Raw genomic sequence first — 26,698 nt, forward strand, 5'->3', positions numbered from 1 at the left:
GTATTTTCTTTCTTATTTAACAAAAATGAATGGGTTATTACTGAGTGCCCAATTCTGATTCCAGAAATTGAAGTTTGAATTTGACGATCTACTGATAAGCGTTGCAGAAAAGCTGGAAACCGAAATTCCGCGTGCCTCGTTCACGTAACTGTATCTGTTTTCTAGCTAGCCTGTATCACATTCTCGGCTGTCTGTGTGCAATTATACACCCACCGGCTTTGCGAAGCAATACCGGGCTTTGAACTTACAAGTAAAACGCAAACTGCGAGCGCATAGGTGTTGACTGTACCAATATTAACGTAACGTTGACGATCATTTCTCGAGCAAACAAGCTCGTCTATCGCCGAACGTGACGGATCGTGTGGAACGAAGGATTCTATACTCCTTTCACGTTGCCGCGACGTGTCGCGCGCCGCGCCGCTACGCAACCCCCGCGAAATTTCGAGACCCGTGTGCAAAAAGGAAAGAACGGGGTGATCCCTTTACGAGTTCGGGACCAGACTTCCCTCGGCGCGACCGTGAACAAATTCCCTCGAACTCTCTCGTCTCCCTTATCCGAACAGTGGGTAGAACCCCAGTCTCGCAGAATTTCATCCTACCGGAGACGCGCGACTCTATTTGACGAAGCTTTGTTGACACACGCGCGAAGTTCGCGGCGTTGTGTTTAGGCGAAAAAAAAAAAAAGAAGTGAAAGGGAACGCACAACGAGAGTACCGCGGCACAACAAAGGCGTTTCGTCACCGGCCGGAGGTGGAAAAGAAAAAATGGTTCCGCGGTTAGCAAAAAGTGGGCGACGGTTCCTCATGCGTGCAGTAAGTTCCAGTTTTCAAGCGCGTATTCGCATTCCCGCATCACTCTGTATCACTGCGTGCGATGTATCGTTTACCGATAACGATCGCAGCAACGGTGGTTGCGCTCTTTGCGCCATTTCGCTTCGACCAAAGCGGTGCCCCTCTCGTGTCGAAACAGTTCCTTTCGGTCATCACTTTCCAATACGTTTCAGGCTCGCTCTTATTATTTTTTATCGAGATTTCTCGCGCAGGAGATCGCGGCTCAACAAACGATCACGCGTTACCGCAATAACTGGTTGTACACATTCATCAACGTGTAATTTGTTACGCGATTTCGCGTCGGGCGTCGAGTAAAAACCCTCGTGACCGAACGAGCGGCTCTCCCGTATGAATGAAGGGTTGTCGCGTAAAAACCCGACGGAAAAGCAAATATGCTGAAAATGTAATTTCCCGCGGATCGCCCGCGCAAAAAGGTATTAACGGTATTAAAAAAAAATAGTTACGACGCGTGTAAATTAATCGTCGCGCGACACGTAAAGCAGAAAAGAAGCGGCGCTCGCCGCGGGAATCGGCGCGGTTGGCGGAAATAATAGCGCGCCGTGATTTCGCGATAACATTGCAACGGGTGCAATCGGCGGCCGAGTGTGTACAGTGGGAAGCTCCTGACGTAACGCGACGGCGGATTTCCACGTACGTATCGAAGGAAAAAGGGGCAGAGGGAGAGGGAGAGAGAGAGAGAGAGAGAGAGAGAGAGAGAGAGAGAGAGAAAAAGAAAAACGACGCGGCGCGAACGTGAAAGGACCTCCTTATTCGTTCTCCTCGGGACACTCGACGGAAGGCACAATGGAGATTGATGCAAGCGCCAAGTCACGATTCTTTAAATTCTAAAACGAAAAACACACCGCTCCAGATTGCGTTGCGCAACACAGCCAGACGCGTCCACGCCGAATCCGCAGCGTTCGCCGATTTCTCCGAAACGTCTCGCGGCTCGGCAATTTCTGCAGAACGAGGAAGCGTAGAGTCCGCGGACCTTTTCACGCGGACAGATTCTCTTTCTCTTAGTTACCGATCTTATAAATCCTGGAAATCATGTTGCACACGCTCGCGCGACGATTACTTTTATACGTTTGATCAACTGCAATTGCTCCGTCTCCGCACGAAAGTCCTGCAGAGTTTTCTTTTCTAACCGCTCCCTGCACACGTTCAACCATTCCAATTAGGAACGCCGACACTTATACAGTGTGTCCTACGAACTCTGTCCTCTGTCCTCTGTCCGGGTCCTCTTTTGGTTATTTCAAACAATACGAGAAAATGTTACTTAACACGTTGGCTGCCATGTCACCTATATTTGTGTGACAGAATTATTTGTCCAGGTTGTAAAATGAATTTTTACGTTAATATATTCGTCGTACCAAATTTGTTTAGGATCTGTAAAATGCAAGAAAGTTGGAGGATTACTCAATATCATACATTTAATCATTTCCCATTTTTATTTCATTAAATAACTTACTTTGATTTTATGGAATTTTTGAGGTTTCTAGTTTGGTAGTCAAAGTGTTAAAGAAGTTGTAGGATTTAAAAAAGTACACAACATGGTATAAATGATATTCTTGTAAGTTGAGGCGTAGAGAAGATATAGAGGTCACCTTTGTTTTTTTCAATGGAATTACCAATCTTGTATGCTCGATTTCGATAGATTGGCGTATTCTGAGTATAAAAGTACTAAAGTGTATTTGTCCTAAAACTTACCGATGCTGAGATATTTGACTGTTTTCATTCTATTACTTTCATTATAGAATGTGTTCAAGGATATGCTCACTACGTCAAATGTAAACATTGGCAGGCTTTCGACGTCCCTCGGTGTCAGTCAGTTTCTCAGTTAGCGAACATAAGATAGTCAATATGAAATTTTCATTCGAAGAACAATTAGAGATACTTCTAAATGGAGAAAGTAAGAGAAATGCAATTGTGGCTCGAAATTTGTACGGTGAAAGATATCCAAACCGCATATGCCCTTCACACAAGATTTTTGAAAGATTGTGTAACAAATTAAAAGAAACTGGAAGTCTCCACTTGCAAGAATATCATTCATACCATATTATGTAGTTCCTTAAAACCTACAACTTTAAGTAATATTTTCTCGTATTGTTTGAAATAACCAAGATAATCAAGTGGACGTTTATTATTACGCGTTTTTGTTTATTTTAATATTACGGTGTTTTATATTAAGCGCAGTTACCCTACTTGGACTGCTCGAGGGATGTTTGCGGTTAACTTCATTGTTACAGAAATTCGTCTAGAGGGTAGATTTCAGTTTTGCTTAAAATAGGATTACCTTCCTCGGAATACCTTTAATCGTACATTGGTATTAAATAATTCACAGTGACGTCTGCTCTTGTTACCGCTGTAGAAGGACGTCGGAAGGGAATCCATCTTTCGTTTCCCCCCGCAACATCTTTATATCTCTGCCTCGCCTCCCGTGTAGTCCGTTACTTCTTGATGAGAGAGATCTTCATAAACTTCGCGATACGGACCAATGCACTTTCGCGGAGTTCTCCCTCGCGTTTTGTGTTTCTTGCGAGGGGAGTGGTGTCGTAGGTATCATGCGAAAGTTCTCCGAATTCGGTGGGTCTCAAACTCGCGGTGGTTTAGTTTGAAAAAGTGAGGAAAAAACAGCGTGGAAAAATGAAATTTCCGATGCTTAGATGCTGGGAACGCAATGTTTGGCGATCGGGAAATTGTGTAAGGTGTCGGATATTGTCGGAAGCGTTAGTCACAGACGATTATAGCTTTCTAAGAGTTCTTTACGAGCAACCTTTGGCCGTGTTTCAGCGGCGCGGCGCGGCGCGGCGACGAGATTTTTTCCTCGCCGATGTCAGGATTAAAGTATAAACGCGAAGCAGCGGACCGGGGAAATAATGCGTTCGCTTAAAAAAAGGTTTACGTCACAATTGAAGGAAACGTAACCGGCGGTATGCAATCAACATGCATACTTGACCGTACCCGTACGTGGGGAACATTGTATGTGTTTTGCATCGTTCCCTTTTACACCCGAACGGCATCCGCACGCGGGCCGCGACTAATCGAAGAAATCTCTCTCCCTCTTACGCGAACTTCCTAGACCATTAAATATGATTACCTGGCTTGCTGCATGTTAAATAACGGGATTTGCTAACCAACCGTCCGCGTGTCTCGCGGCCCGCTGGTACGAAAGTATCGGTTAGCACGCCTTTAAAACTCGCCTGGTCTCGAAGAGATAAACCCGGCTAATGGTTATTTCTTAACGACTTGGCAAGCATTAAATGGCGGCCGGCCCTCGCCCCGTCGCAGTTTATAAACCACCCCCTTAAAAAGGTGTACATAAAATCACCCGTACCTCCGCCATACGCTACTACGCTCCATGGAAAACCTAATCTTCCCGGTGAATAGTTCGTTCTTCACGCAGTCCGTCTCTCTGTCCTATTTTGTGCGTTCGCGCACCGTCAAAAGGCGAAACGCGATACCTGCGACTTGCCTAATGTTACAGTGTAGTACTTTCGAAGTTCGTTCACCTGTGACGAATCGTACTACGCAAAAATGCGAGCACCCATCATACCTGTTTCGGAAACTGTGCCGTATAGTATTTACACGGTCGTTCGAATCGGTATTCCCATTACTTAGGCGTTGATAGAGCGGATTATGTTTTTCTGTACCGCTCGAGCAATTTGTCATAAAAACATGAGCACTCTTTGGATTATGAATACAGACGCGTATTTGTCGAGAATGAATATACGTTCACACTTTGAGCGCCACGTCAGTCTTACACGACGATTATTTTACTAAATTTAAAAATCTACGTTTACTGCAATCAAAGTTTATTAGGATTTACGAGGTGCGAGAATGTGACGAAAGATTTTTCAAAATATTTTGACCAATGATATAGTAAATTTTAGTGGCGCCTTATAGTCACCGTTCGAGTGCTAAGGGTTAATAACGACACTAACACCGGAACTGCCAAGTCCGTCAAAATAAAAATCAAAACTATAGAAATATTTCTTGCAGAGTTTTGTAGGATACTTCTTTATTCAAGTATTTACGTATAATCACGAAAATCGTATGAAATCTGATTAAAATTCAATATTGGTGTTATTATAAAGGAATATACATTAATCACCTGTCGGTCTCGGTAGTTTTCGTGTCCGACTAGCAGAGACTACGCAAAATATTTGTATTGTAGACGAAAATGGTCACTCTTCAATTAAGACAACCATCTTCCAATTCCAATTCCATTTGACATTGAAGTTCAAAAGAAATTGTTAACCGATTTAGTTACCCTGTTTTTGTAACTAGCGTTTATACACAGCGTCTCACCTGCTTAGTATAATCTGAAACCTTAAACCTTGAAGCCAAACTAGAAACCTTAAAATTCCATAAAATCAAGGTAAGTTATTTAATAAAATAAAAATTAAAAAAATTAAATGTATGATATTGAGTAGTCCTCCAACTTTCTTGCATTTTACAGACCCTAATCAAATTTGGTACAATGAATATATTAACGTAAAAATTCATTTTAAAATCTAGAAAAATAATTCCGTCACCCACATATGGGTGACATGGCAGTCAACGTGTTAAAATGATATAGAACACATGAATGGCAAACGGATATTTGCGAGAAAATATTGTGTTTAAAACGTAAACGACGGGATTTACGTATCGACTCAATACAACGAGCATAGAAATTTTCCTTATAGTGTACTATTTATTAATCCCTTGTCCCACAACAACGATTCGGAAGAACTATACATTGCGCCGAAATATACATGTCGTAAGACGCATACATTTTGCGCAGGTTCGAGCCCACGCATAAGTCGTATAACTTTGTTAATATTGGACCATACGACTTGGATTTCTTCAAAGAAGTTAGCGCAATTGGTTTGCTACGTAAAGCGAAAAAAATTTTTACAAACATCGCAATTGGTCGAAATTGCAGAGAAAATGCTAAAAGTTGTATTTTGCAACTTTTTTATGTGGACTTATATTGAAAACTTAGAAAGTACGATTTGTAGATCTGTATGAATTATACATATTCTGAGAATGTCATAAAAATTGGTCAACGTTGCAATGAGCTACAGATGTTTCAAAATAATCACATAAGGGCGAAATTCCCTGACAATGCCAAAATTTTGCGACTTTCACTCGTTAAACGTTTTTAGATCATGGAAAAGTTGACCGATTTAGATGAAATATTCAGAATATGCATAATTGATACAGGTGTACAAAACGTACTTTTTAAAATTTTAATATAAGCTCGCATAAAAAAGTTGCAAAATACAAGTTTTAGTATTTTCTCTGCAATTTCGACAAATTGCAATTATGATCAAACATTTTTTTCACGTTATGTAGCGAACCAACTGTTCTAACTTGTCAAAAAAAAAAAATTCAAGCAGTATAGTCCAATATTGACAATATTAGTGGGAGTCACTATAAATGGCTCGACGCGTGACCCACCGACCTTGTAGCACAAGGGGTAGAGGGGGGTTAAAATGACTTGTTTGTCATTCCTTATAACCGTTACTCATTTTTAGTACACTTTGCTTTCTAAAATTATGTGACTTTCTCTAAAATATGTAAACAATTCATTCCGTCAAGCAGTTTCCTTTTGTTTGTCTTTTTGTTGTAAAACTTGATGTAGTATATCTACATGTACCGAGATGAGTCATTTTGATCCCCACGGAACACGAAGGTAAACTTGTGATTGTTAGATTCTTTTTTTACTTTCTTCATATTGTTACATGGCCGTAACAGTATCTTCGCTTGTACATGAAAACATGTAACGCTTGTATATGCTAATATGCTTCTGTTTTCGATGCTCTTGCATCGCAGAAAGTATTTCTCATTTTGTCGGAACGAAACGCTGACAGAGTAACGTATAAATATCAAAACATTATGAGCTCAGAATATGCGGCTTGTTGGAAATAAGTCACAATGTCGTAGATGTTTGTATACAACAAAGAAAAACTTTTCCATACTAAGGTCGAAATGATAGCACACTCTGTTAATATGTTTAAAAATTGTTCAGTATTTCATGATCTATCAACGAGTAAAGATTACAGTACAATATTATATGTAAGTATGGGACGCGGAAGAGAATTAACCGAGTCTGAAAAAAAGCAAATTCTTGAACTAAAACAGCAACAGTTATCAGTAGCGAAAATATCGAAAGTAATAAAAAGAAGTCGTAAAGTAATACACAATTTCTTAAAAAATGTTGAAGATCCGTTCGTGAAGATCGAGAAGATCGTTATCCGATCGTGATATGCGAGCAATTTTGCGTGTAGCTTCCAACTGGCAGTTAACAACGAAGCAAATAATGAAAAAATCTAGTGTTAGTGCCTGTGTTTCAAGTGTTCGTCGAGTTCTACTATCCTGCAAAAATATTAAGAGGCTAAAATTGAAAAAGAAACCTCCGTTAACTGCGAAACACAAAGCAAAACGTTTACGCTTTGCGAAAGAAAGAGTGCATTGAAAAAAAATGGGGAAGGGTACTATTTTAGGACGAAAAAAATTTAACCTGGATGGTTCTGATGGATTCCAATATTATTTTCATGACATAAAAAAAGAGACAATGTCAGCAATTCGACGACAAATGGGAGGAGGCTGCGTAATGGTTTGTTCCGGCATCGGTTATTTCGGCAAGACAAGTATCAGGTTCATCAATGGAAGAACGAATAGTGTCCAATACATAAATTTAATCAAAGAACAAATAAATAATCATGTAGAACGCATCTCGGGACCTGACTACATCTTTCAACAAGATAATGCATCTGTACACACATCAAGATTGGTGCAATCATATTTTAATGAAAATAACATATCTGTTTTGCCGTGGCCTGCACGCTCCCCGGACCTTAATATTATTGAAAATTGCTGGGCAGAACTTGTTCGCGGCGTATACGCGAATGGAAAGCAGTATCATGCAATTGTTCGCGAAATATCCAAAAACTATATAAATCGATACCAAATCGTACAGTAGAAGTAATAGAAAATAAAGGGGGATGTACTCATTATTAAATAAGTATATATGTTTGATAAGTAATTATTGTTAGTTAAAATTTACGTTCATTATTATTTTCTTATTGTACATGAGCTATCATTTCTTTCATAAAATAAAACAATTTTTTTGTTACACACTAAACCTTATAATATTTTTAATTATTTTCAACGAGCCGCATATTCTGAGCTCATATAATGTTTTGATATTACACGTCACAAACGTAAAACTTTACATGCGCCGTTGAGAAATTAAAGATAGCACACAGCTGGGCTATCTTTTTGACGGGGAGTGTATCTTATGCGATCCAGTGATTCGCGAAGGTGAACAACTGATTGCCGATGCAATTCGACGATCGATAAGCGGGAACGTGAAACGCGATTGTGCCGCATAGATGCGCTTTCCCTTGATCGTTGGACAAGGTCGATAGACCGGACATTCGCGCAGGGTATTCGTCAATGGTCTCGAAATTGTCGTAAGCGGGTCTCCTCGATGCCGGCGAATTCGCTGAAACAAGCGTGCGAACTCACCTGGCCACGATCAGCTGCTGGAATCCCGCGAGGTGCGCGAGCACGTCGAGCGGCTCGAGCGTTGCGGCTTCCAACGTCCGCCGAACCCACTTTCCCAGATTTTAAAATCCGCTTATCCGTCCCGGAGTCACTTTCCGTTTCTATCTGGCATCAGATAAGCGCGCCGCGAAACCAGGCTACGTGGAAGAATAAAAAAGAAAAAAAAGACGAGTACTCGCTTCGCGGTTACGTGAAGTTGCAATTTTAATACGCGCTCGAGACCCGAGCGTTTCCCAACTTACGAGGAAAAATATCTCGGGGAAGATATGTTGGCCGGTGATTCGAATCGGTGATTTTCGACGGAGTTTCTAGACTCAGCGAGCAAACGCTCTAAGTATATCGGACAGTGTCGAAATCGCTCGAGAGAATCTATGCACAGGGGGGCACACGCGTTCTCGTAACCGTGCAGGTTCTCGCGAGCTGCAGCGGTTTCCTTCCTTCTTTCCTTTTCCCTTTCTCGACCGTCGATCTGTGCGTGGTACCATTCGCTTTAACGACCGCGCGAACGGTACGCGTCTCTTTCACCGGGACACCTCGCTTACGGTAGATCAGGTGTATCAGCTAACGTAACATTAATCGGTGAAAGTGCCGCGGCGATTCCTCGCGATCACGTAACCGTTATAACACGGTTTTCCTTCCTTCGGGCAATCTCGTGTGCAAGTTACATAATCGTGCGTTATGTATAAAAAATATCGCTTTATTTATTTGTAAAAAAAAAAAGGGAGGAAAACATTATATAATACAATTCGAGGTTGGGATCACGTTGAATACAATGTTGGCGCGTGCGACCGACGTTCGTCGCCAGCAAGGATGTTCGCTTGATCGGTGGATGTCCGTGCTGTCGTTCGGGACCGGTTCCACGGGGAATCAGCTGTTCGCTCGGCGATCATCGAACGAGTCATTGAGAAAAGGTCAAAGACTTCCAACCTCGCCGAGGCTTTCTCGGCATCCAGCCTTTGCCTCAATAGTGCCCGTAACCGCCGAGATCATGTCCACCGAAACCGCCGCCACCGAAACCGCCGCCACCGAAACCGCCGCCACCGAAACCTCCGTCGCCGTGCTCCTTCAACAGAATCGGCACAGCCTCCTTCACGACCACGGGCACTTTAACGGGATAGGGCACTGGCTTCGCCACTGAGATCGGCACCTTGACAGGTACCTTGACCGGGTACGGCACCTTTATCGGTACCTTGACAGGGACCTTCACGGGGTAAGGTACTGGCTTCTCGACCGGGTAGGGGACGTGCTTCTCGACGGTGACCGGGTAAGGTTGTGGCACATGAACAGGGTACGGTTTGTCGATCGGTACTTTGACCGGAACTTTGACGGGATAGGGCACGTGCTTCTCGACCTCGACTGGATACGGCTCCGGCACGTGGACGGTTTTCGTGACCGTGACTGCTTTGATGTGCTCCGCCGATATGCTCTCCGAGCTGCCCAAACCGCCGCCAAAACCGCCTCCCAATCCGCCTCCCAATCCGCCTCCGTAACCTCCTCCGTGACCTCCTCCAAAACCGCCTCCAAAACCGCCTCCGAAACCGTGGTCCCCGAGGCTCAGCTCCAAACCGCGTTTCGGTTTCGACTCGCTTGGCTGCGCCTTCGACTCTGTCTTTTTCGCCTCCTCTGCCGCAACCGACAGCACCAGGCCGCAGACGAGCAAAATCTAGAAAACAATCGTTCAAGCGTTAGAACCGACCAGAATAATCCGAATATCGAATACGCGTTTTCCTCCAAGGGAACGAGAAGAGTAAGTCGGGACGCGACAGATACGCCGAGCTTCGAGCTTCTTCTAAAAACGATCACGCGAGCTCGAATTTTCACCGGTCAGGCCGGTCTGGCTCGCGTTGCTCGACTACTACCGAGAGACGGGAGAGTTCAAGTGTCTGGCCCGACTGCAGCTACTCACTTTCAGCTTCTCTGTGCTGTTCATGTTGGTCGACAGTGAGCACACTGATTCCTCGATGGCCTACCCCCGCTTTTATAGGGGACGCAACGGCCAGTCCAGCCCGAGAACTCGAGCGTGCCGATGAAATCGTTGCGGAGTAGGAAGTCGAGAGGAGGAAAGGAAGAGAACGACGCCCGTGGACGACGCTTTCCTTCGTCGGCTTTTGTCAGTCAACATTTAGCAAGTTGTTTCGTGTTCCGTTCAATTTTTGCCTTAATGCTGGCCAGAGCTTTTAGAGCCGCCGACAGATCCTCCGACGAGCTTCGAAATCTTTCGTTCTTACTTCGTGTAGATACTGTCTTAATATTGTTGATGGTCAATCTATACGTACAGTGACTCCCATAAATATTCGGACACTAGGTATAACTAACTTTATGATTTAATAATTCGTTTGTTGATAAAGCAATCGCCCTGGAAATTGTTTCTAGCAATAAAACATTTATTAAGGATGATAAACGTATATAATTTATTTGAAAAATATATATACGTTTCATAATAAAAATTATTAAACGAAATAATGGACCATTTGTGGCTCACAAAAATATTCGGACACGTATTATATTTCTCTGGCAATCGCCTTCTGGGGACGCGATATTCCAAGAACGGGAAAACGTTTGTTTACAAACAGAATCTCGTGGACCATTAGATGTCCATGCCACCTCACTACTGTCAGTAGTAAACGTGAATTCGTTCAAAATGGGTCGCAAAGGAAAGAATACGAGTTTCGATGTGCGACAGCTTGTAATCTTTCATCGAGAAAAAGGAAAAACCTATCGCGAAATTAGTGCAATGCTTTGTATAAGTAAGAGTACTGCTGCAGATATCTGTCGACGATTTTATATTGAGAATCGCATTGATTCTATTCCGCAAACTGGAAGACCAAGTCTCTTATGTACGAGGGAGAAAAGCAAAATTATTCGGAAAGTGAAAAAAAAACCGCGCTTAAGTGCTCCAAAACTAGTTAGTGAGCTATTAGGAGAAAGCTCCAAATATGTTTCAGCCGAAACAGTTCGGAGAGTGCTGAGGCAAGCTGGTTACAATGGAAGAGTAGCTAGAAAGAAACCATTTATCAACGAAAAGAATATTGATAAACGAAAAACCCTTGCAAGAGAGCTAATTTCTAAGGATGAGACATGGTGGAAGGATGTCATATTTGCTGATGAAAGCAAATTCAATCTGTACAATTCCGACGGAAGAACTATGGTGTGGCGGAAAGCGAATAAAGAGTTTAATTTTGAAAATACAAGAGGTACAGTGAAACACGGCGGAGGCAGCGTAATGGTCTGGGGTTGCATTTCGTCATATGGAGTCGGTAACCTAGTTTTTATTGACGGTATCATGGACAAAAATCATTGTTTAAATATACTCAAAAATAATTTAATTCAAAGTGCTGAAAAAATGGGGCTTAATAATACTTTTAAGTTTTACCAAGACAACGACCCCAAGCACAAGTCACGTATTGTGCAAGAATTTTGATTATACCGCTGCCCCAAAATTCTTCATTCGCCGCCCCAATCACCGGACCTTAATCCTATCGAGAATTTATGGGATGAATTGGATAGAAAAATTCGAAAAACCCCAATTACATCGATAGCTAAATTAAAACAAAGACTTGCAACTGAGTGGTCGAATATAACTGTTGAATATTTAAAAAAAATTACAAACAGTATGCCAAACAGATTAAGACATGTTCTTAAACAAAATGGTTATGCCACGAAGTATTAAACAAATTTTGTAATGCTAAATTACATTATCTAAATTGAAAAATTAATATTGTCCGAATATTTTTGTGAGCCAAAAATGGTACATTATTTCTTTTACTAATTTTTATTATGGAATTTATGTACATTTTTCAAATAAATTATTTATGTTTATCAACATTAATAGATCTTTTATTGCTAGAAACAATTCCCGGGACGATTGCTTTATTAACAAAGGAATTATCAAGTCGTAAAGGTAGTTATAGCTAGTGTCCGAATATTTTTGGGAGTCACTGTATATTATTTCTCCTGTAACGCGGACAGTATAGCGTGCTTATGCGTCCGCGCCGAGTCCACGGGGCCGGACGTTTCTACTAGAACTTTTAGTAACTCCGTCAATTTTACGAATTTCGAAAAAAATCGGGAGAGTATAGTTTAAATATCCTACGATCGAATTTTTATTCGAATAAATAATTCATTCGATTTTTATATTAAAAAATCGAGGTTTTTAATCGTCAAGGTGTACGTGACCTCTTAACACATTTGAGACCGGTGACGAGGTCCTACGTCATTCCTAGCTCATCAGCTGAATACCGGTAACCTAGATTTTATGTCATTTTTTGTGTTCACACACATTCGACGTGCGTTACGAGAAATAGCAGGTTTTGCCTTTGTCCACGAAACGTATCCACAGATTGCCTTGAATTCTAATGCAAAAATAAAAAAAGGTATTTTTAGATGAAACAAACGTTTTTAATCAAACACTAATTTATAAAATTGGCATGAAACTTAATCAATCATAAACTAATTTATTTAATTAACCATATCATTATAAAATGTTCTCTCGGTATAAGACCTGTAGATATCAATGCCGGTAGGTCTTCTCTCTCTCCAAGTGGTAATGAAATATTGGCATTTCGAATTTATAATTATTTCGTGCATTTAATTAAGTTCGATTTAAATTTAATTTAAGCTAATGAGCTACTGTTCGCGGTGAAATGTGCATGGTGCTGGTTCTTGCGACATACAGTGATTTCTCGATATATGTCAACAGTGGGAATAATTCTGCGACGTTTATCATCTAGGCCATGGCGACATATATAGAAAAATTACTGTATTTTAAAACGTTTCGCGGCAGATTGAAATGTGTTACTCTTCGCAAGACAAATCAAATGTGCTATACTTTTTGCAACGCACGCCGCATTCTTATTCTATAGCTACAGTTATAAACTTCTATAGCTATAAACTGAAAGTGTGCTCGGTAATTTACACGAGTCAATCTCACTCCCGTAATTCACTTGTCGAGAGGTCGGTGAAGCTACCGAGCATAACTGTTTGTTTTGCCACGAAATATTTTGGGACAGATGTTTACAGAGTAATTAGCCTAGAAAAAGCGAGGAAATCGTTGTAATCGCGTTTCAGTTCGCCGAATACGTTCGCGAGGATTCCGCGTCGATCGCGTTCGAACTTTCTCGTTACTTACCGGCGTTCTTCGAGTCGTCAAGTTTTCAATTACAGGATGAACCGGCGGAGCGAACTGGCGCAACTAATACGGATTCAACTCCACCGACTCTTTTTAATCCGATTAGTGTTCACAATACGTTTCTACATCTCTGTACTCACACCCTCCTGGAGCTTCATTAATATTAAGAGCTTAATTAAAGCGGGAACCGAACAGTTAGAGGAGTTCTTCGCCGCGCGCCCCCAGCGAAGTTACATCTTCCGTGTCTTTGCACCTTCTTTGCCCGTCGCGTCGCGAACAGAATAACTTCGACTTTCCGCTGACAAGCGTGCCTGTGCCGTGCGGGTGTGTTTCGCCGCGAACTTTTTCCATCGGAATAAAAGCTTCGAGAGCTCGGGTGGTCAGTTTCTCATGCGAAATTCCAGCCGTTGTTGGGCGACGATTTTTTTTTTGTTTGTTTCCCCCGAGCAGCGCGCGCGATAACTGTTTCGAAACGGTCTCGCGGATGATCATCAATTTCTAACGACGGGAGGAGTATCCAGCGAAAATAAAGCGAAACTGGATTCTCGGAAGGAGAGGCCAATGGATTCGGGGAAACAGTTATACCGTTCGATATCGCACGCTCGCCTATTCGCGGTTGATTCGCAACGCGGCTCGGAGCACACCGATTTTTGGTTATCAACCCGGTAGCTCCCGCGGGTGCAGTTAATCTCGGAATGACTTTGTACCTTGATCTCGCCTGTTGGAAGGCATTAGAATATCCCCGCGTATCCGTGGTTTATCAGGCTTATCGGCGGGAATACATTTCCATATATCTGAATTTGAATCTCCATATTTGAATCTGAAAATATTGATTTGATTCCGGGCTCAGCCGAGCCGACCGCCGCGTTTCGACGAGCCGAGTCAGCTTCGATTAGCTTCGGATCCGGTTCGATCGAGTCCGCTGCGAAACGCGATTGGAAGATGTTACGCGATAGTTTCTATCTCGAGTCCCGCCGCGCCGGTATCGAATCGTTTTCGGTGATGAATTTCACCGCAAACTTCTCGCGGCCGCGGACCGCAATCCTCGCGGACTTGACCGATCTCCGCGTGGCGACTGTCGAAAACGCAAACTAATTCGCGGCACTTCGCCGTAGGTTATTCGTTACAGATTTCACGATCTCGCGGCGTGCTGCTTCGAAGACCTGATCCTGCTGTTAGCTTTATAGCCAGTAACTTGTTTTAATACTGGAGCTACTGCATTCGAAATGGCGGGCTTAGATATTTTACTTTACGATTATTAGGAGCCAAGACTCCGTAGGTTCGCGATAAGGTAGAGTGGCCACGTTACCGACAAAAATAGGTCTCAACTTTTAGCCCTTATATGAGAATATTTAGAGAGAGAGAGAGAGAGAGAGAGAGAGAGAGAGAATGCGTGGATAAGATAGTTATTTTGTGGTAATTATAGGTTATTGTAAACCGAGTCCAATTCTTGGCAGTAAGGCTGAATAAAGCATTATTATTATTATTATTATTATTATTATATGAGAATATTTTTCGCTCGAAATGGGCCCATTCGAAAGAGGACGGTTCCCAGTTTTTTAACAACGTGGATGGTCGATTTTACAATTTTAGGTATGTTTAAAATTAATGTTTGTGCTAGATTTGTTACACATTCCGCGTATTTCACACTGTTCGCAAAATAAAACGTTCAACTATCAGGTGCTTATGCTTCGCATGACTAAATAATTCGCGACCCGTAGCGGTGGGGGTAAGCTCGAGCGACCGTCAATGTGTACAATTTTATTCCGATATAAGACGATGCTTTTTATTTCGGAATAAGAAAATCGCTATCTCCTCTTCTTCTTCATCCGAAATACGACGAAAGCCGGTCCCGAGCGATCGTCTTACATCGAAAGAAAACGAGAATTATGGTGAAATATCGGCGTGGGTCTGAAATGACTCCGGCATAGGCCTAGAACTCGCACGAGTCCGAGGGTGAAATAACAGAATACTCACACATAGCATAGACTCTTCTGTGCTTTGAATATCACTATTGTGAAAGAAACTTGGATATTAACGTGAATTCACAGTGAATAATTTGCAGATCGGTGCGAACAGGTTGGTTCGTAGAATCCTTAACGCTAAGTGTTTCGAAAAGGACATCAGCAGGTGATGAATTAAGCAAGACTTTGTAGATTCGTGATAAGGTAGAGTGACCACTTTACCGACAAAAATAGGTGAAAAATGGTTTTACGTGCCTCAACTTTTCATCCTTATATGAGAATATTTTTCACTGGGAAAGGGCTCGTTGGAAAGAGGAAGGTTCAATCTACCGCGCGCTGGCCATGAGCTGACGAAATCATGCAGATATTTGGTAATATAAGCGTTAGAAGTAAGCTAAAAATCGACGATATGCATGCCGTGGAATCCAAGCATTTTTATGCCATTGGACGAGTTTTCTGGATGAAACCGAGAGTATCGCGCGCCAGAAAATATCTCCAGCTACAAATTGAGCTATATTTTGTCTTGATTCTCTGCGAGATAAAGCCAAAAACTTGAAGCACGCTTCTGGCGTCAGAATGCATAATATCGATAATACAGATTAAAAAATGTGACAAGTTTAGTCACAGATTTAGTACCTGTCGGATCAAGACCAATACTTGGCTCTTAATCCTCAGGAATTTGACGTAGTCTTCGTGTACATTGTTTTATTAGCTGTAAACGACGCGAGTCATTTTACTTTGAATTTATTTCGTCTTACCTTAGGCTCGCGTTCTCGCAGATTTTGGGAATTTACGGCTAAAATTTCGTGTTCGAGGTTCATTAATTTTCGAAGTGGGAAACATTTTTAATTCAGTTCGCGATTTTACGATATTGCGCGGAAGGTGTCCAAGATCCTTTTGTCATGGCGCCGGGGCTGGTCGAATATCGGGGAAGGAAAAATCTGTATCGAGGAGCGTAATGACGCGTATTAATTGGATGAAACGTGGCTCGCGGAGTGCCGGGCAATTGCGCGCGCTCCCGTGACAAGAATCTATTTGTTTGTGGACGCAGCAGTTTCATTCATTGAATTTGAAGCTAATAACACGCATCGACGCCACTACGTGGCCAATTTTCGTGCGACCGATTGTAATTCCACGCCCGGCGGCAATCTGTTTCGTGCAACAATTATGTTACCGTTCGACGACCCCTTCCCTTCGGACAATTAAAACACGTGGAAAGCGCTAAGATCCGTGGAATACGTGATCCGTGCGATCTTATGTCATTCCGCTATTACGCCTCGCTATTTTTTCCCGTTCGGTAACGATTTAACGCAGATTACGATTGAAACGTACTACACGATCCGATCTGCGGTTCAGATTAGCATGTTTTCCGCGCGGGAACGTTTTGAATTGAGAAATCATTCGATATCGAGCGAAATCTTTCGTTTTCTGCTACGGACTCGCATTATTACGTAGGCACGCGGAACTTCGTTAGGCAGCGGAGACTGTGCTACACGTGGGACGTATTTAACACGATTTTCAGTCGTATTGTTCCCGTACTTCGCGTTTCCTATTATGGCACCGTCAATTACAATACTTCGCTTACGTAATCACGCGAGACCACCGTGTTTTCTATTGCGGTAGATGAGTATAGGTAAGAGCACATACTGTTGCCGGAATTTTCACCAACGCGACGTAGTTTATCTTCGAAGTCGCGTGGTCGCGGTGTTTCCCGTTCGATCGCCTGATCCTTTTCGGCGGAAACCGCAGCGAACGGTGTTTTTTGGCTGCGAGTTTAAACGAAATCGGAACGGCCGCGGAACTTTGTATTCGCGTGCGACAGTTACGGAAATGCAGCCTAAGAGCACGAAGTAAATCCTCGTGGTCGGCGAGCGTGGAGGCAGACGGTACGAGCGGAATTTTCGCAAAGTCTGCATTTCTGCTTCACCAACCGCAAACGTAACCTTATGCAATAATGGGAAAGGCTTTCGAGTCGGCCGGGCCGCGGCTCTCATGAATATATGGATGGATGTTCTCGCTCAAGGTGTTTATCAAGCCGTTTTCTAGTTACGCCCTTTCCTTTCTCGTCCTTTTCGCGCCCTCCTTTTCACCGAGCAAATATAATTCGCGTCCTAGGACCACGCCAGGAAAAGGTCCCGCCGTTTCCCTTTCATCCTCAACCTATTGCCACCCATGCCACTCGGATATGTTATCCACGCGAACGATCATTGACTCGCTTTTAGCCGATACCACTCCTCGCCGGAAACCATCCGGTCGGAAACCTTGATCTGATCACTCAAAAATCACTCTAACTTCTGATTGTCTAATCAGTAGGCGTAATTACTAGGCAACAGTAGTAGGAGAATTACTAGGTGTAATTTAACGCAGTATAAACATTAGAAGAATTTTATAATATATTATTTTCAACCTACCAAGCATACTAAGAAGGAAAATAAATTTCTATTTCACTCCAGTTTATTGTAATTCGGTTATAATATTAGGTTATGGTTATTAATAATCATGTATCTGTTATGTCGTTTTTGTTATGCAGATTTTACCACGTAAAATGAAATATTAGTAAAATTGTAATATTAGGTTATGGTTATTAATAGCCTGCGATTTTTATACGTTCATGATGAAAATCTATAGGCGAGAAAGTGTTGGAACACTATTTTCGACTCGTTAAAGTTATTGTTTTTTATCGACAGTATCAAAAAATTGATTGTGCCAATATCTTTTTGCTTGCGGAATGTATATGGTGATTTTTTTGCGATACATTCTACAGCTCTTATTTATCGCTTCGAAGAAGAAAACTTAATGTTTGACAGAGGTATTGCAGCCCTGGTGAACGGGAAAGGCTAGATAAAAACGATGTAAATTATATAATGAATAAAAAGTATTTTAGAAGAGGCCACAGTTTATAACTTGATTTTATGCGTTTACGAGAAAAACGAATAGGCAAAATAGAAAATTGCACGGACATCAGCAGAATCTGAAAGTATTGTTCTATTGTTTCCGATCTATTAAAATTATTAAAAGAAGAACCACCCGTTTGTTTAGCTTCTGTCCCGTTCGATCAACTTAGGCAGTTTTTATTTTGTATAAACAATTTGCATTGTGATAGCAACTATAAATGCATTTTCTCTCCTGTGGCCAACATGTGAACGATTACTATACAAAACGCTCCTGATCTATTCGATCAAATTCTTTTCCGGAATTGTAAGCGCTTGTTGAAAAATTACAGATACCGAAGACCAAGGTGTACATAATCAAGAAAATGACTTTCTAACGATGTCTCATTAAAATTCAATTGGCAATTGTTCTATCGGGTTTCGTATTTTTCGGGCCGATGCTAATTATATTTGCGGTTAGAGGTTTTGTGTTGTTCACGATGTTAGTTATGGGCAAAGATAGATCTTTATCAGCGCGAAGAATGCAGCTCTTTTTTTTCGCGCAATATTCTCGCTAATAGGAGGCGCCCGATGGTGGTAACGAAAGCGGTTCCTGGTTAGTGCCCATCGCATTAATTTCGTGGACAGGTGAAAAACATTGGCCAGCTTGGCGCCGAGTGAGAGCCGCCGCGTTTAATGTCAAAGTATCTGTTAAATGATTATGAAACGGGTCCCGATAAAAAAAAAAGTTTCCGTGCGTCAGGCCATCGCCGCAAATTATCGATGAACGCGAGCCCAACGGCGCGGCGGCGGCGGCTGCGTTTATTCATTACCAGGGTAAAACGGAGCGTCGCGTCGCGTCGCGTCGCGCGTCGACGCGGCCCGTTATTTTTCGTTTCATAATTTAAAGCCGGCCTGCCGGTGGGATTATAACATTCTCACGTTTTGTCGTGCGGCCGAATCTGTGTGCAGTATGCATTGATTATTAGCGCATTTAAATGCGCGATACGCAGCTGCAATTTATCATTATACGACTAACAAAAGTGATACAAAAATAACGCGCGCTTGGCGAACGGTTGCGTCACACGGTGTCGCAACGTTTTCAAACGCGAATCATCCGCTGGTTTGAAAGCGGCTTTAATCTCCCCCTTTGTTTTTCTTTTTTTTTTTCAAGTCGTAACAACAAATGACGGGCTGGGTTAATGTATGTGTTAAATAAATGATCGAGATATTTTTGAAAAATATATTTCACGCGCGTTTAATGGAATTACGACTCGAATGAAAATATATCATTCTTTTTTTTTCATTTGTGATACGCAGCTCAATAATCTGACTACGTTTTGATATATCGTTACTGTCATGTTTTATCGATGCACGGTGAGCATGTGTGCGGCAGGCTGCTATTTTGCGCTGCCATTGTTCATTCGCAATACTGCGATTTAATATCGGTGATGTATGAATTTGTTTTTGCATATTCGGGCTTCACTTGATTATTAATTATTCTAATATTGTTAAGTAATGTATGCGCATATTATAGTAATTGGAACGTACATTTGTTAACTTTGAATTGAATCCAGTGAGTTATGTGTTGTCGGTGTTTACAGGGGTAAGCGAGGAGACGTTTAAAAGCAGAGATTGCTGATTAACATACAAACAAAATGTTATTTGCATCGGAATGATGGTGCGAATTAAATGTCCTCAAATTTTCCACGAGATTTAATTCAATTTGTAAACTATATGTACGCGCGCTTTAATAATTATCGACCTATGGTAAATGTAATCAAATTTTAATCACTTTAGGAAACAGTTTTAGGAAAAGTTTAATGAAAAGGTCAATATTGATCTAAGAGAAGTAAGTTTAAAAGTAAAATCAATTTTTTAAAAATTTAAAATAGCAAAATTTACACGAAACCATTTGATTGAAATTATTGAGAGAATTAATTCAATCTTAGCATAAAGCAATATGTATGAATGTAACCCTGTTTCTTACAATTTCCTCGAACATTTTTATTTTGCAAAAAGATCTACAACGGTGGACCAAGATCCGAAGATCTATCAACGATCCAGCTCAAACCCGTCAATACAAATTAAAACGCAGGAAGATCAACGTAGGACAGCGCTTCTCGCAACAAGGTGTCGCAAACCCGATTTAATTAAAGGAAACCCCTTTTTATCACCTGGCGTACAGTGTCAATAATAACAGTGCTGTTCACCGTTTCGTTTCCTCTTTCCCAAACTCAAGACACCGTTCTCGGCCGTAAACAGCAGGCATTAGAAACGCGGGACGGTGATTACAGCCATCGCGCGGCGGCGACAATGGTGTCGCCCACCGTGACGTTTAACAATTTCCTTGGCGTATCACGGGCCTATCTTTTAATTAACTGAGCATTGAGCATGATGCCGGCAGTCAGTCAATTAAGTTCCACAGCTAGCTCGTGGCTGGCGCGCGTGCGTGTCCGAGACAAGAGACAACAGAAGACAGAGGAGGGAGAAGAAAAAGTTTAACGACGCATCCCTTTGGCGACCGGTGTCGCGGGGTTACGAGCGTCGATGAAAATCGGCCGTTTCACAACTATTAGGTTGCCAAATTCATTCTTAACATTAACACTATTCCTACCGCGACCAGTCAAATGACCGTTTTTAAAATTTCGATTAGAATTTCCTATATACAACGTAATTGAATCGCCTTTACACTTCACGACTTTTCCTAAAATATGCGTATAATACATTTTTCAATATTCACTTCTTTTTTTATTGTTTATTTTCTGAGAAAAATTTGTAGTCTGTCTTACCTACCACGACCGGTCATTCGACCGGCAGAACGATTTATATCTTTTCGTAATAGTATTCTTTCAAAGACTCAATTCCGAAACTGTAAAGTCGTTACAAACGAAAGGTAATGCAGTTGTGGCATGATTTTAGCCGAAAAGTGCCTTCCAGGGACTGCTTTACGGCACTTCAAAGAGTTCACAGTTCTCGCTCGCCTATCGGCCTCGCGGTGTTTATTTGCCTGATTGGTATCCGAAGCGGTCCAGAACCTCGGATTTTCTTGCACCGTCTTATCAACTATGACTGTAAAATAAATAAAATCATAGCCGAAGGGGATGCCTAGACGTCTTCTCACGAATTCAAATCAGTAAAGTCTTGTGACCTGAACAGAGAGCATCAAAACGTGAAAGTTACAAGGAGCGTATTCGGCAATTTTTTACTATTTTGTATTTGTATTCTATTATTATTCTACTTTTATTTTATATTGTATTACGTGTTATAAGTGTCATTTTCCAAAAAGTGAACAAACCAACAATACTTCGTAGTAAGTTTCACATTTTATCTTTTGTTCGTTTTTTTATCCATCTTGATTTACATTTTTATATTTTAGTTTTTATTTTATCCCTTGAATATTCGTTCCCAAAATGTCAAGACGTTCGAAGAGTGTAAATTTATTATTAGAGAAAATAAATAATAATGATGAAGAGTGTGCCAAAGATGATCAGGTGATTTTTGATATTGAAAATGACAATGCGGAAAATTATGATCTATTTGAGACCGACTCGAACACCGGTGAGGACGAAGAGAATGTTTCGAACGTACGTAGAGGACGAAAGAGAAGAAGATTCTTAGTTAGTTCCGATAGTGAGAATGAGGAAGAGGTAATCGAAACTGCTGTAGACGGAACTGTTTGGCAAGAAGTAAAAGAAGGGTCTAATCCTGGAAGAGCACCTATCCATAATATTTTCAGGAGAACGTCAGGAGAACATCGTATAGTAAACGAAATATTATGCGGTGAAAGCGAATAAAATGTACATTATATACTCCTAAATAAAAGTAACTATATTTTTATACTGTCAAATTGGCTATTATCTTCATTCTATATTAAAAAATATAAGTTTTGCTAAAGACCGGTCGCGGTAGGAATAGGTATACGTGAAGTGTCGGTGGGAATAGCGTTAAATTAGCTGTTGCGTTTATTTAAATGGAAACTTTTTCCCGCGAAGCGTGTATGTAACACCGACTTGTTAGTGCAATAAATTTTGAAATTCAAGTGATACAGGACCGTCGCTGTGCGTTGAAAAAGTCTGGAAAATAATCCCCATCCGTATATTCACCGTCTAGGTAATTGGCTGTAACAATTTTGTAGTTGGAATAAAGTTACAATTGGCTGATCGCGACGAGCCACGAGTTAATCTGTACAGCTAATAATATTGAAAGATATCCGGGGGCGCGGTCTCGCGTTACACACGTGTTGTACGTGTGGGTTCCATTCTCTTCCTGGGGATAACGACCCGGCGATTTTCACCGGTTCGGTTACGTGCGTTACCAAAAACTTTCCTGTCGTGAGGCACTTTTGATCGCGTAATGGGCGGCGAACGGTTATCCAGCTGCATTGCACCGGCCGAGTTTTGTAACGCGGCTACCCGGTGAAAGAAGGAAAGTACCGGAGATGCGTAACCGGTCATCGATCAACATCGCTATGATATTACTCCGCTAATTGTACCTCCGATCGCGGATCGATCGAACGCGCCCGTTCCTTCGTTACGTGATCCGTGTGCCTTGCCGAAAATACGTATCGGCGCCAATCAAGGTTTTTTTCCCCCCTTGCAGAAAAGGCTTTTTTTCCCCCTTGCTCACTTTCGATCGAGTTAACGGTCCCAAGGTAACCGATCGATTCAATTCACCGAAATTCCTGCACCGTCGCCGCTCCCGAAATCGAAAGTCACGAATCGCCAGATTCTCCTGTTTTACGCAATCTTTAGGACCGTTTTATGACAGGAAATTTTTCAAGTTACTTAATGAACGTTTCATATATGAAAAGGTTGGAATCTGCGTTCTACTTTTGTAGGATTATTATTTTTCGGTGGTGTTTATTACGAACTGGTAACATATTTTTTAATACAAGTTCTCCAAATGAAATTAGGCATACTGCTGGTGTAAAATTTGAATCACTGGTTACGCTTGAACATCGGTCTTCTGGCGGGTCGTTAAACAAACTCATAGATATGGCTAATTTGTTCATATTTATGCAGTTAAATTTCAGTTCAAGAGGAAGTCTAATAGATACGCCGAATGAACATGTACCTTGTTGCTATTGAATCCTTTCGCAAAACAAACCTACACTATTATGCGCATAATAGTAGACTGCCAACTATTACGCATTCACGACGTCTGTAAATTTACGTATGCGAGACTGCGTGTAAATTGATCCTCACGCTCATTTACCATTTCATAAACCGTAAAATTTTTAATTCCTCTACGATTGGATTACGATTTGCAAACACGAGATTGCATGTACATTAACGTGCTTCACGCCCCCTTCTCATTTCACACACTGTGACATTTTTTACTTTTCTACGATCGGATTGCAATCTGATCTGATCTTGTTCAAAATGTGGCATCAGAAATACAATGCAACTGGTCAGATTATAGTGCACGGTGAAAGCCGATGAAAACTAGAAAATTTCAATCCATAAGAAATTTTTATTTGACTCTTGCTTTTACAGAACAACTTAGCCTAATGATAAAATTAGAGATTAATTATTTATCTCTCCGTGACACGGATCCGACGAGAAATAGTAACCGCAATCGCTGCTAGCTGGCTAAGGGCGCAAAGATCGGCGCGGCGGTCTAGGAGCAATCGGTAGCGAACGATTGTAAGGCAGAAAACAGGAACAACAATGCAACGAGGGAACCGCTTCCTCCTAGCAGCGGCGATTCGAAATTTCTTCCTTGCCGCGGAGAGAGATCAGAGAAACATTACCGCGTCGTGGAGAGCGAGCAGTGATTGCATAAGCGGCCGGTAAGGAGCCTCGATCGGAATTATGTCCGGTATAGTTTTACGAGGCAAGGAGCGGGCGTCGGAATCGGAGCCGAGCGTGCCCGGTTCGCTCCTTCCGAAGTGAAAGAAAAAGAAACGGCGAAGAAGACTGGCCTCGCGCGATCATTGCACGCGAAATCGCCACCAGGCTCCTCCTCGATCGGCGGGTGAACGGTTCTCGATCGGTCGTACGGTGGAGCGAGCGAATCGCAAAACGTTTCGCGAAACGCATGGAAGCGTTACGCACACGGGGGATCCGGGGGTTCCGGTAGTGATCGGACAGGGGGCCCAGCTCGTACGGTAGCCCGTGGGAACGCGGCTTCACGCCTTCGCCACGGCGAGGTAGCACAATCGGTCCACTTTAATGCCGACGGACGAGTAGTATTTTCCGGGGAGTGGGCCACTAGCCACGGCGAAAGTGCCGGTATATATGCCAGTGATTGGCGCGATGTAACTTCAGTGTGCACCTCCGAACGATACCATGAGCACTCCGCAGGTGAGCTCGCGGTCCTCCGCCTAAACGCACAAACGACACCAGCTAGAACTATATTTCATATCGAAGGGACAGTTACGTAAACTGCCGGAGAAAGTTTCACAGGAAAACATAGCTGCATCGAGTTCGCTTCGACCGGGGGTAGAAGATCGTTCCACGATCTTCTACTTTACAGAGAGATCGTAAGTTGCCGGGGATCGATCACTGGGCTGCTAACCGATCTCCTCTATGGTGCTCTGTACTATCCGATTATTGTCCATTAGATTGTTTACAATAATACGTTCACGCCAGTTTACAGATGCTCGGCAACCGACGATCTCAGGACTATAAATTTTGTCTTTCCCTTTCACTGCGCGCTTTCTCCGGGCGCGGTAGCCTGTTTTCGAAAGAGGGTCACAGGACCACCCAACTTCTAGCAGTCACGTGCTACAAGTTCCACGGGGGTGGTCTTTCGAAAAGCAAGCTTAGGTGAACTTTCGCTAACGACGTTTTTGTCTCCAGAAACTTTTAATACTCGCCCTGGTGGCGACGAGCCTGGCCGCGGAGACGAAGGAGTCTAAGCCAGCCACGGAGACGAAAGAGAAGAGCAAACGAGGCTTAGAGTTGAGTTTAGGAGGCGGCGATTTCGGAGGTTTTCATGGGAGTCTCGGGGGCGGAGGAGGACTCGGAGGACATGGTCTGAGCCTTGGAGGCGGCGGAGGAGGACTCGGAGGACATGGTCTGAGCCTTGGAGGCGGCGGAGGAGGACTCGGAGGACATGGTCTGAGCCTTGGAGGCGGCTATGGCGGAGGTCTAGGTGGAGGACTCGGCGGAGGATTCGGTGGAGGTGGCGGCGGAGGAGGAGGCGGCGGAGATGGTGGCAGGATAACTGGCATCACGATTCACCAGGAGAAGCAAGTTCGCGTCCCGCAGCCGTACCCGGTCGAGAAGAACATACCCGTACCGTACCCGGTCCCGGTCAAGATCCCCGTGGAGCGTCCAATACCGGTGCACGTACCCAAACCTTATCCAGTTCCAGTAGAGAAAACGATCCACGTGCCAGTGGAGAAACCGGTCCCAGTGCCGTACAATGTGCCCGTCAAAGTGCCTGTGTCGGTCCCGTACCCGGTTAGCGTGCCAGTAAAGGTACCCTTCCCCGTCGAGAAGGAGGTTCCTTACCCAGTCAAGGTCCCTGTCGTAGTCAAGGAATCCTACCCTGTTTATGTCAGCAGTGGTCATGGGGGCGGCGGCGGCGGCGGCGGTGGTTTCGGAGGTGGTTTCGGGGGCGGATACGGTGGTGGATACGGCGGCGGACACGAGCTGTCCTTGAGCCTGCACCACTGATTAGGATCAACTTCAACATGGACACTCATCCATACCCGATCATTTTGTATATAATGATATATTTTTTTATGGAAAATAAATATTAAATTATTAAGTGGTACGTGTTCGACACGATTCTTTCGCGACCTCGAGATCCTTAACCCTGTACACGTATGATCTACTAAATTTTTATGTGAGACACGAGACTGTAAACGTGTTAAGATTAATTGTAAGTTAGGTCATTGTAGCGTCAGCGTTTTCCTTCTATGCTTTCTATTCCTTAAGATTATTAGATAGTTTTCGACTTTCTTCGATTGCGAACGTTCCGGGAAAAAATCTATTTGACTCCGGAATTGCGCGTTGTAAATTGAGTTATAATTCCGTTCCTTGTCGTTTCTTGCTTGCTCCGGGTCGTTTGCACTTGTTATGCGTTGCCGCCACGCTATGAAGAATGATTGCAATTTCTCTCGAACCGAACGTGGTTACACTTCCGCTCGAACTTCCACTCCTCTGCGCAATTATAGTCGTTGAATGATGTTGAGGGGATTATGCAGTGAGATCGTGTAGAAATAGAATTACATTATCAGAGTAATTTTTAGCGAAAAGGAATTCAGCACACGATCTTTGTGCAAAATAAACATTTTCCAAGACGATTTTCTGGGACAGAAGTTGAATGTAAAATATTTTCCTTCTTTTAATAATAGTAATACGTCGACAAAACAAGGAGATTCTAAAAATT

General features: G+C 42.7%; 2 protein-coding genes and 1 long non-coding RNA gene across 5 annotated transcripts in view; 1 reads left to right on the forward strand and 2 right to left on the reverse strand.

Moving 5' to 3' along the window:
- The first annotated feature begins 1,346 nt into the window (after positions 1–1,346).
- Positions 1,347–26,012, forward strand: LOC143352478 (uncharacterized). Of its 2 annotated transcripts, XR_013081936.1 has the most exons (3): positions 1,347–1,481; positions 25,159–25,300; positions 25,361–25,495. XR_013081936.1 is itself a non-coding variant. In XM_076784994.1 (2 exons), exons 1-2 carry the CDS (start codon positions 24,646–24,648, stop codon positions 25,978–25,980), a joined length of 837 nt encoding a protein of 278 aa, XP_076641109.1. In that variant the 5' UTR covers positions 24,178–24,645; the 3' UTR covers positions 25,981–26,012. The 2 variants fall into 2 exon arrangements, 1 of the variants encoding a protein (XP_076641109.1); XM_076784994.1 differs by lacking the exon at positions 1,347–1,481 and adding an exon at positions 24,178–24,660 and having other exon boundaries at positions 25,159–26,012.
- LOC143352482 (uncharacterized) lies at positions 1,475–3,360 on the reverse strand. Its single transcript, XR_013081937.1, has 2 exons — positions 3,127–3,360; positions 1,475–1,984 (listed from the first exon to the last, which is right to left on the reverse strand). It is a non-coding gene; the product is annotated as an uncharacterized LOC143352482 (long non-coding RNA).
- The window catches only part of LOC143352479 (uncharacterized), a 113,165-nt gene continuing 95,557 nt past the window's right edge, over positions 9,091–26,698 (reverse strand). The window contains exons 1-2 of one of the 2 annotated variants that reach the window (XM_076784996.1): positions 10,297–10,596; positions 9,091–10,053 (exon numbers count right to left, since the gene is read on the reverse strand). In XM_076784996.1, the coding sequence (XP_076641111.1) occupies positions 9,352–10,053; positions 10,297–10,320 (726 nt within the window). In that variant the 5' untranslated portion in view covers positions 10,321–10,596 and the 3' untranslated portion in view covers positions 9,091–9,351. Of the gene's footprint in view, positions 10,054–10,296; positions 10,597–26,698 lie in introns of those variants that run through there. The other variant, XM_076784995.1, reaches the window with a different exon arrangement.

The sequence above is a fragment of the Halictus rubicundus genome, chromosome 3, assembly GCF_050948215.1.
Source record: "Halictus rubicundus isolate RS-2024b chromosome 3, iyHalRubi1_principal, whole genome shotgun sequence".
Lineage (NCBI taxonomy): Eukaryota > Metazoa > Arthropoda > Insecta > Hymenoptera > Halictidae > Halictus > Halictus rubicundus.